This window comes from Aricia agestis, chromosome 2 (assembly GCF_905147365.1).
Source record: "Aricia agestis chromosome 2, ilAriAges1.1, whole genome shotgun sequence".
NCBI lineage: Eukaryota > Metazoa > Arthropoda > Insecta > Lepidoptera > Lycaenidae > Aricia > Aricia agestis.
Window position 1 is genome coordinate 6,504,854 of NC_056407.1, and position 11,684 is coordinate 6,516,537.

General features: G+C 36.0%; 1 protein-coding gene across 1 annotated transcript; it reads right to left on the reverse strand.

Moving 5' to 3' along the window:
• Positions 1-8,208: 8,208 nt before the first annotated feature.
• On the reverse strand, positions 8,209-10,970 carry LOC121736505. Its single transcript, XM_042127738.1, has 5 exons — positions 10,837-10,970; positions 9,995-10,452; positions 9,559-9,710; positions 8,806-8,992; positions 8,209-8,391 (listed from the first exon to the last, which is right to left on the reverse strand). The coding sequence occupies exons 1-5, from the start codon at positions 10,904-10,906 to the stop codon at positions 8,209-8,211; spliced, it is 1,050 nt and encodes a 349-aa protein (XP_041983672.1). The 5' UTR covers positions 10,907-10,970.
• Between the last annotated feature and the right edge of the window lie 714 nt (positions 10,971-11,684).

Sequence of the window (11,684 nt, forward strand, 5' to 3'; positions counted from 1 at the left end):
TGACTTTGCTGCTTCATAAAAGCTCCTTTTAACCTGTCCAATTCTTCATTGACGTTGCTTCATTATTATAAAGCCTACCTTCCAGACAAATAGTATTTGTAACAATAAAACTTCTAAACAATATTTCATATATAGACGTGGTACAAAAAAAATTGTAAGACGGAAATATTTTTACAAGTAATGTTGCGTCAGCCGTCACCCATCGTTGTTATTGTAATTCAATTTCAATAGATACAATCGATTTTCAACGCATCGCTATAAATTTTCTCATGTGGGGTCATGCAATCTAAGCATCTATATTTTTATTTATTGTCAATTTGTAAAAAAAATTAAGTGCGAAAATATAACATAGAGACTCGATGGGGAAATAAGAAATCGGTATCTGGGTGTTTCAATAGCCTTCGAAACTTTGTAGAGCACTGAAAGCGGCATATATTATCTAAGTGAAATTAAATAACACATTCTGCCGCACTCAGAGAGGAATATTAACTACTTAACTCTAACTTAACTTCTAATTCAATTAAGATTTGGCAGTTCTAGATGCCGAAAACGCTATAAGTTTAATCATCAGTGGCATTAGGCATATTAAGATCTAATAATAATAGTAGTGTATATTCTGTGAAGGAAGAGGTAACCGGGGGGGGGGGGGGGGGGGTCACAGGGGACATGACCACTATTGAGTGACACCCCCCCCCCATTTCAGGCTACGACCGCGCCTGTAGGTAACAGTCACTCTTGAATAGAATCGATAAGGCAACTTATAACAGTTGGGTTCTCTATTTAACGTTTAATATACTCGTAACTCTAAAAAGGCTACCCTAAGCGCAATAAACAAATTCGCCAACGTCTCATACAAACAAAAGATTCCAAAAAAGTGCAATGTTGTAAAGTAATTATTATAATTAAGCGATGCTCAATAGAACAAAGGCGACCCCAGTGCGGTTATAATGTTTGCCGCCATGTCGCCCGACGACAATTAAAATCTTGTTAATAGTTAAAATAACAAATGTTATTTATCCCCTAGGACCTTTTGTGGGGAACCCTTGTTGTATTCGCGGTACTGACTCAGTATTCGACATTGTGTGGGTGCATTTACTTAATGCAATACATAATATTATCTAGCTAATACCATAGACGAATCGATGCTAATACTACGTAACGTTTTTTCGAGGGTCTATGTCGCTTTACAGCCCCCATAGACAAGTGGCAAAACGCTAACGCTAACGTTAACGCTAACGCTACAAAATGTATGGATTTGACATTAGTATTCGCTAGCGAAGCGATGACTTATGTCAAATCGCATACATTTTGTAGCGCTAGCGTTAGCGTTAGCGTTAGCGCTTTGCCACTTGTCTACAGGCCCTGAACAACCAAAGTAGAGAAATATTTTTTATTTGCAAAAAATATTACCTGCAAGAATATTTACTAGCAACAATTTTTAATAAACTTATGAACAGGCTTTAGAATAATAATACTATGTATCACATGCATTTTAATACATGGTTAAAAATACATTGACACGATGATCACCCAGCACCATTACATATACCAACTTTATTATATTGTGTTCTGAATAAGTGTCGAATCTCATAACCAAAACTGAATGAAACTGAACAGAAATGTTCTTTAATTTTTGCATGTCCATTAAAAACAAACCGTGATGGTTTTATTGGGCGCAGTTATGACGCGGCATTCTATCACTTCTCGTTATTGTTTCAGCAAATGTCGTTTCCCACTCTGCCTTAATGATTTCTGTAAGAACTGATAATATTAAGAGGCTTAGTTTTTTTGTGAGGTCACTAAGTGTAACTTCATGTAAAACTACTTCTCATGGTTCTTATAGTCGGGCCGGTAAACCGGTGGTGGTTTTATATAGTTGACTCTTCATAATATACGAATTTTATTGTACTAACTTCTGTTGTTGAGTTTTTACGACACAGTTTAGGTCTGTCGCGGAGAATTTTTAAATTTTGGTGGGATTTACGAAAGGTTGTTTCTACAAAATATCGTTGATCCCTTAAGCATAAAAAATACGCCATTTACTTCATTCAGTCACACGCTAATCAGTTTAGGAGGTGGATGTGGGCTGGGTCGTACCAGTTTCCAGTCAGAAACGAAAGAAAACCGTTTTATCACAAGACCCCCAATTTAATGCACTTTTGGTGTACTTAAATTATCCTACTCGTGGCAATAATATCATGTTGTTATTTTGAATATCGGTAGAGTTTTGGTTTGTTTATAGTTAAGTTAATGTGCTATAACTTTAGTGCACGTAGTTTTTTTTTAAAGATTATTTTTCTCGCAAATTCCAATTTTGGTGGGTAAATTTTGGTGGGTAAAAGGGTGTCTACAACATTATTTTTACAAAATACCATTGATTCTTAAAGCACAAAAAATACGCCAATCACTTCATTCTGTCACAAGCTAACTCGTCTAGGTGGTGGTTGTACCAGTTTCCCGTAAACACCTAATCCTCAATTTTGGTGGAAACAAAAATTTCCACCAAAATTATATAAAAAATGCAAGTTGTTGAAATCCACTCTATTATAGTTTTATTTCAATACTACAATAATTGATAAATTTATAATATGTTTCAGAAGAATAAGTTTAAAAATAGTACCAAAGTTTGGAAAAGATAAGACATTAGCAAAGTTTTTCTTTTGCTTGTGTTTTGTTTTTGTAAAATAAAAATGAAAGTTGTTTCTTATCATTGATCAGCGAGATGAGTCGTGTGTTTCTTTTGTGGCGCACAATAAAGCGAACGACGCGCATTGCTGCGTTTGACAAATTACAATAATAAGTCCCCATCATTTTGGTAAAATGACGGACTCCACAGGAATAAGCCGCAGAGATGCATTAAAATTAAGAGTCAGATTAATATCTTCCTAGAACGACAGAACTATTAGCATGGCTAATACCCAAATCTGTGCATATGGGACTTATGCCTGTTTTCACCAACCGCCTCCTAACGCTAAGTGGTCCCCTAGCGGCCATTAAGGGTACATATCCTTCAAGATTTCACGAATTTTTGTGTGTCACGTTCGTCCTTAGGGCGTAAGAACTTTTGCAAAACATTACTTTTTTTAAAAATGTGTTTGTTTTATAAGATCGCTAGGGAACACTTAGCGCTAGGAGACCGTTGGTGAAAACAGGCATTAAGGTACTAAATAACCTCGCAAACTCCAGCTTCAACGTTAATATGTACTTAGGTACTTAATATTTGTATCTAAAAGGTTCATGATTAAAATTTGATTTCAGTAAAACTGGTATTTTTCGGTTTTACTGGAAAAATACAAATACAATAATTAAAAATTGCATCTTCCAATGTTAAAATTTTATAGAATATTATCAATATCTTTTTTGTTATAAGTCTACTATGTAACTAAAATCGTGGTAACCCCATTCCTCGGGAGCGTGCAGCACCGCCGGATGCGCCGCGCCGGAAACTGCCCGATATGTTCTCTGAAACTCCCTCCTAGTTTCACTCCGAAAAAAAGTAAAATTTGTACCATTATGTTGTTTTATGCAATTCATCCATATAACTTTCAGATACTTCAATGTAGAGTTAACTTAAGAAAAAAAGCAATAGTATTTTCAACTATTCTCTGTAAAGCCTTTGCATAAAACAAAAATTTTATGAAGTTAAAAAATAATTATTATTTCATATTTCCCACTATTTACACTTGCTACGTCCATTGCTACGGGCTACGAGCTACGGCGTTACGGCGTAGCACGCCGTAGCGCATTAAGTTACGTAGCGCGTAGCACCTGCTACGTCATACGTAGCATGATTTCAGAATCCTGTAATACAAGCTTAGAATTTAGAAACTGTTTAATGTAAATATTGTATGTATTGCTTTAATGATTTTATAATTACTTTTAAAGTTAATTTTGCAACTGTTGAAACGTGATTTTCAATGTAAGAAAAAAATACTACAACTTTATACTTTTCCAAATGTCTCGCAGTCAAAATTATGAACCTACAAATCGCGGGAACGAATCACGTACCCCCGGTAACATATAAAATATACGGGGAACAAAGTATGTACGGATGATAAAATCTTAAGAAGTTAGCAGTATGTAAATGCGGGGGGCGCTCAATGACTCGTGGCCGCGTAATCGCGGGGGAGTCGCGGGGCGGTGGGGTCGGAGAGGGGGCGGTGAGGGGGCGGAGAGCGGGGGTGATTTACGACCACTATCTGTCTGGGGAGGATTGCTATGTTTTTGTACGGAGTTACATAGGAGTTATGTAATACATAGACTTGATACATAGTTGTTGTTTTGTATGATGACAGATTTGATTGTGTTATTGTTGTTTGGTGTTATTGGATGATAGTAAAAGATTTATTACGTAATTTGTAGTTAAAGGTCATCATGATTAAGTAAAACTCCTAATTACTTTTTAAATCCAAAAATGTTACTCCCATTAGAATGTTAAAATAAAGAGATGTTATAAATATAATTATTAGTACCTGGATGACCGAGCTTTGCTCGGTATAGCAAACACTCATTGACTTCGTGTTACTTATCAACGCCATCTGCTGGAATAGCTTTAGCTGTTGTTGTGTCGTTAACGACAACTAATTGCTTTAAAGCAATTAGTTGCTCATGAAATAGTATTATTATTCGCCAATAGATGTCAGGAAGAGTCATATTTTTAGTTTATCGATTATCGATAAAACACGAATAAAATGACATTTTCTAAAAATGATTCCTAGCTAGATCGATTTATCGCCCCCAAAACCTATAACCTGTACATTTTGTGGTACACTTTACGGAAAAACTATCACGCCTATTGATTTGTGCTTTAACATAGTAATTTTTATTTATATGTTTAGATGTGTCATCAACACATAATATTAATACTTCACGTTTTGGAAGCTGTCTTGTTGTGTGCTTATTGCTATTCAAATTCAAAATATGTAATTGCCGAATAGATGATCCAACAGTGTTTTCAGAATGAACTTAGCCTGCCACGGATTCGGAAAACTAGCCGGATGAGAAGAAACGGGGGCGTGTAAACTCGCTATGATATGAAACTTTGAAACCATTTTCAATTTTTTTTGTAATAAGGGGGCAAACCAAAATGTGTTCGACTACATTCAAGAATTTTGAAAAATTCTTGAATGTAGTCGAACACATTTTTTTTATTAGGGTTCCGTACCCAATGGGTGAAAACGAGAACCTATTCATGAGACTTCGATGTCTGTCTGTCCGTCTGTCTGTCTCCAGGCTGTATCTCAAGAAATTTTAACAGATTTTGTATATCTGTTGCCGCTATAACAACAAATACTAAATGCAAAATAAAATTAATATTTTAAGGGGGATCCCATACAACAAAAGTAATTTTTTGGTCTTTTTTACTCGATATCAATAATAGCAACAGGTAGGTACTTGATATTTTCACAAAAGCCTTAATTATTTATATGTCTACTTCAATATTTAAGAATAATATTAAAATAAAATAAAAAATTAAGGGGGGCTCCCATACAAAAACACAATTTTTGGTCTACTTTTGCTCTATAACAGTACGGAACCCTTCGTGCACGAGTCCGACTCGCACTTGGCCGATTTTTATTTCTATAAAACTATACTATTGTCAGCATGTTACAAGCTGTATTTTATTTTCATCATTATTGAAACCTCAAAATATGGTTATGCCAAAACCCCAAGCCGTAGCTTCGGTGCTTCAGTGACTATAATGACTACGATCATTTTATCCAGTACATATTCATAACTAGCTAAAAGCCGAGATTTGCCGTTTTATTGCGTGGTAATAATCTTTTAGACAGTTTATTTTTATTTTAATAGTAACCAAACCTTGACTAACCGATGATAACACATCTACATAAAAAATACTATGTTAAAGCACAAATCAATAGGCGTGATAGTTTTTCCGTAAAGTGTACCACAAATTGTGCTCAAATTGTAGGACATACAAGGGCTCGCTTTGCTCGCCCTGATAATTCCTGTCATGATAATACTGATGCCACTCACAAGTTATCGAAACTTTATCTAGATAACTGATGTGTACAACAAACATTAATTTGGGCAAAAACTTTCATTGCTTTATATTCCCCTAAAAACTTTACATTTAATAGTTATCCATTTAAATCGAGAAATGAAAAAGTTTTTAATAAAATCATTACAGTTAGGTCGTTACTCGTAATAAAGTTATTTTATTGCGACGCGACGAGAGGGTCTGGCGCTCAGTGGCGCGGAAGAAGCTAAGTGCGGGGTCGGGGTTCGACTCCCGATAACTGAGATTTATATCTCGCCTCATTCGATTACGTTTAAACGTCGACAGATGGCCTGATGACGCTGTTTCATTATGAACGTTTTAAATTTCAGTAATTGTGAGTTATATTTGTGTATTTTCGGAATGCTTTTAAGAATTTGCGAATAGGTTTCTATTGTTATGGTGTTGATTAAAGATATTAAATTATTTAATTAATTTGCAAATTGCTGCTCATAATTTATATGGAAACGATACCATATAAATTCCACCATCCCCGCGTTACACTTGACGTTAAAAACGATCAAATCGCTCAAAATAGAAGGCATTTTGAGCGTATTGAGCGTTTTAAACGTCAAGTGGAACGCGGGGAATATGTGCAATTATTGTATGTGAACACAGCTTAATGCTTTTTCTTTTGCGATCCTTGCGATTGAGTTCCTACATCAACTATGATAGGTTTTAATGAGAATGTAAATAACAGTAACAAAAGAGATATTTTACTAGAATAAATTGAATCTTATTCAATCTTAGTTACAGTTCAATCTTCTAAAGACGCTAATGCTTACTTGAATTGGAAACCATTCAGAAAATTATGCTTGATTATATTATAGCTATACCGAATATCGATTGATTTCTATTATTATACATATCCTTTGTTTTTTCAGAATTTACAAAAAGAGGTTATTGACCTCGACCCTAGATTGGAGACAGTCGTGTCTCGTGTCTAATTACATTTGTACGATTTATATTTATTGGACAGTCCCATCCGCTACCCGATCTTATCTCCAGTAATTGGACTCCATTAACTCGTCGTTTCGGCCGGACTATAAAAGTCAATCGGTTGGCGTAGTGGGTAGTTACGGCTGCATTACGCAATGAATACGAAGTCTGCCAAAATTTTAATGAACAAGAGCAGCTCTTTAAATAATTATGCCGCCAAAGGCAGTAACGAGCCAAATACCAAGTTACTGAATTATTACGCCTTTCATTGCGTAAGATTTTGCTGCTCTATTATTAAATTTTTAATAATTTGGAATCTCACATTACTTTCACATCCACAATCATAATATTATGAGCTTCTATCCTAACTTAAACTTTATAGCAATCCAAGAAAATTCAATTAATGATTTTGAAATCGAACATCTAGATACGACCTAAGCTACGAGTATTTGAGGCTTAATCAAATACATCATAATATTATATTTGAGGCTAGAGCCCCAGTTATAAAATTGAAGTCTAACTACACATAGCAGGTGGGTTGGCCAGGGACCGGCCGGGGTGCGGGGGTGTCGCGGAAGTCTGCCAATCCGCGCACACGACAACAGGTGGGCGAGTGCCCGCCATCTTGGCGCCGCTAAACCTGAAACTTCATCTTTCAGAACGCCATTTTCATATTCAATTTTTAAATAAATATTAAAAAAGACTAGTATTTTAAGTTTACCCGCCACCATCTCTTGCCATGTATAGGTCTACCGGAATCTGAAGGCAAAAAGTGAGAAAATAAATTGACTCTAGCAATACCGAGTTAATTGGAATAAAACATTTTGATCCTTTTTTTCTCCTTATAGCGGCTGATTCTATGTGTGAAACATGCAAATATAAAAATTTATCGAATGATCAAGGATATTTTTTGAAAATCTGTCATCCAAATTTGCCATCAGATCCTGGTAGACCTTATAGGTTAAACGTATGTTTTTTGTTTAACTTAAAAGAATAAATAGCTCGATCCACTATTCTTTTAGTGATTTTTATGAAGTACGTGTAAATTATATGAAATAAGTACTATTTATTTCTAACTTTACTATCTCGTTGACTACTTACTTTGGTAAGAGGTTATTAAAATAAAACTGCGAAAAATAATTTATCGATAAACAGGTATTGAATGGTCTGTGCAAGTCTGAGTCTAACGTTTGCACTAAAAAACACGTTTTACCACAAGTATTTTACTAAAATAAATAAACAGAAAACCATCAGCAATGAAACATTACAATCAGCACGGATACCACATTGAACAGTTGCGGCCCCACGTTGGGCGCCACGTTACACCAGCTGCCGGTGCACACGCACGCGTGAAAACGCGCGTACAGCGATACTCCGCGCGACAGCGGCACTAGTGTCGCCATGGGACTCACGATGCAACCGTTGTCCACCATCTATAAAATTTAAAAACTTAGAAAGAATCTTCATATTTTTTTGATAATTTTTTTAGATAAATATTACTTAAATTAATACTTTTATTACAAACATTAAAGATATGGAAGATGTTAAAAGATTTTGGCGATAAAAAGTTCACAACAAGTAGGTATAATGGTGGTATTCACTTCAGATTTACGGAGAACTTATTGTAAGTGAATTTTGAAAGTTAGGTTATATTTTGTTGAATACTATAGGGAGTAGTAGGTACTACTATGTAATAACATGGAACCTGGCCCTTAAAGTTCAGAGCATATTATTTAGGAAGCCGTAACTTAAGCCGATGGAATCAACATAGTATCTCATTTTTCTTTAGGTTTAGACTTTCGTTTGTTTCACAATATGTATATTAATAAGCTAGAAAGCATAGGTACCCATAAAGCCCTCTCCAGCTTAGCCATGCGTTTGCTGCCGTAATGCTGCCCGACGGACGGTGCCAGGCGGCTGCGGCAGGTGCGCTGCGTGTAGATCCCGCTGAGGTCCACCCAGCGGACCGCGCACCCGCCCGTCCACCGGCCGAAAATGGACCGCGTGTCAGACGAGTTGTACGCGAACCCAGGACTGCAAAATAGCCCCTAAAGCCTAGACTAGGCGACACTACGCTGCCACGGTGCGACACGTCACGGCCACATATACGTAAAATCGTATGAGCTAAGCCGCATTACGCCGCAGTGGAGCTCGCGACACTAAACGTCAGTGATATAATATTATGGAACTATATATATTTGCCTAGTGCGAAGAACCATAACTAATATAAATATTAGTACAGCAAATAATTACTCAAGGTCCGATTGTCTTTGTCTGACATGTTGTAAAGGGCATAATATGACAGACAATAGGACGGCCCTTGAATAATAATTGTACCTGCGTAAATATTTTATTAGTAAGGGGATTAGTATTGCTCCGCCACAAAGATATGTTTACATATTATATTATATTATATTTAAGCCCCGCTGACAGTTATAACGAAACCAATTACCTTATTAATCAAGATTGCAATGGTATTTTTATCGTTCCAATGAAATAAAAATAGTTACCATATAATTTCAATAGTGAATATGATTATCCTTCCTTATGACTTCATTAACATACACGAGTGACCCTAGATATTATAAAACTTTACCTACATATTTTGATATTTGCAGTACTTTCTGAATCTGGATATTTTTGATTTGGCAGTGGGATCGACGGGTACAAGTGGTAGGAAGTCTCCAGCAAAGGCGTCGCCGCAGTGCGCGTGCGCCGGCACCCCGCGGACCTCCAGACCGCATACGAAGCACTACAAAAAGACAAACCAAAGTTATTCAACAAACTAAAGAGTTTGTAGTCAAAAATCAAAATTCGTCTGTTACGACTTAACTTACGAGGGAACTGAGCATTTTTTCCGAGACAATAATTTATTATTAATGATTTTCTGGACATAAAAGTAATATCAACGAAAATATTAATTAAAATCAATCTAGCGGCAGCAAGAGGAGTTAACGGACAGATACACAAAATGTATAGTATGGATTTAAAAACTACCGTACATATTTGAGTGGTTCTTAAAAAATAATATCAAACCTTTGCTACGATAGATCCAGTGTAATTAGCATCATACTCTGAGGTCGTGGTTGGTACTGTTGTGGGCGTACCGCACGTCGGCAAAGACATTCTCTGCAACGTCTCGTTCAGTCTCATTGTTAGATTTGACTCGATATCACTCGTCAGGTTCATTATCAAATTCATCAAAGCGGGTACGTCTAGAGCAGCTGAATTCATCGTATCCATCGTAATTGTATCATTTGGTATTATAATTTCAGTAGTTGGAATAGCAGTACTAGTTAAATCAGCCTCTTCATCGAGAGTTGTATTAAAAATAGTTTCATTTTCATTGTTTACTGTAGTATCTTCTAACTCGGTATTGGTTCTCAATATCAGCTCGTGTTCGGCAAACTTTGTCGTTAGTTTTTCTACGTTATCTTCTGATTCTTTTCCTGTTCTATACACAGGTTTCCATGGGATTCTGTTGTTTATTTCTCCTGTTAAATTAATGTTATCTCAACTACATGTATATCAAATGCCTTATAATGTGTTACATATTATAAGGTATTTGAGAAATATAATTTGTATTCTACTCGGGTAAATGTACAATGATACGGCTCCTACAGACGTGAGCGTTTTCTGCGCAGAAAACGTGCACGTCTAAACACACCCTTAAGCGTTGTTAGTTAAGTTCCATTAAAGATGGGCCCAATGGTTTACCATTTTGGGCAACTTAACCTCTTAGTAATTTTTTTAATACATTATACTCAGTTTCAATTACTGTACAGTGAGACAGACTATTTTGATAATCGGTTAAGTACTATACTTTTATTCAAAAGTTATATGCAAAGCTTTACAATATTGATTAGGGAAAAACTAACGGTAGTTATAGGCACCAACTGCCGTAGATGTCTGAAGGAGAATTAAACAGACGATCATCAACAGCAACATGGTTCTGCACTCAAGAATTTTTAGGACATAATAAAATATGCAGAAAATCGTTTAAAATGGCATGTTAAACATTCTTGATTTTGTGTACAAATAAAAAGCTGACAGAATAATCCATATGTTTATGATAGCTGTCTGTTGTATAGTTTTTTTCAAATAAAATATAGCAATGAATTAGAACGTCCTTTTATTGAATAACATTATATAATTGGCAAATAATTGGGCTCCAGGTGGAAAAATGGGCTGCTATTAATATATTGTAATGTGTATCGTAAAAATTGAGGTAAAAATAAATTGGTTTGATAAAATTGCAAGGTTACATAATTTCATATTAAGAAAAATCTAATGTAAGATATTTCCGAGCCGCCTCTGCAAAAACAGATTTAATGTGATAAAGTTATTTAGTTCGTACATTTGTGGATGGAAACCGTGAATGTAAAAGTTGGGCGATAACCGTAAATTAGCAATAATAGGCTGAATAGGAAGCTCCGAAATACTTCGCCTCCACACCGCAGCCTGGCGCCCGACTGGAAGGCGCCAAATTTTCTTTCGCGCCGTACTAATGCCTTATAAACTACGAAACTCATACCATTCTGGGCCATAACTCTACGACTTAGAAGCGAGTTTCCCTCACTGAAAGCTACGGGGAAAATATTGACGTTTTGCTACATCACAGTTTCCTATTATTTTGTTTGTATCCAGCTAAAACTCACTCAGCGCCGCACTCTGAAAGTGTATTTCAGCTTGCGCCGTCCGCAGAACGGTTGATATTTTACTGGCG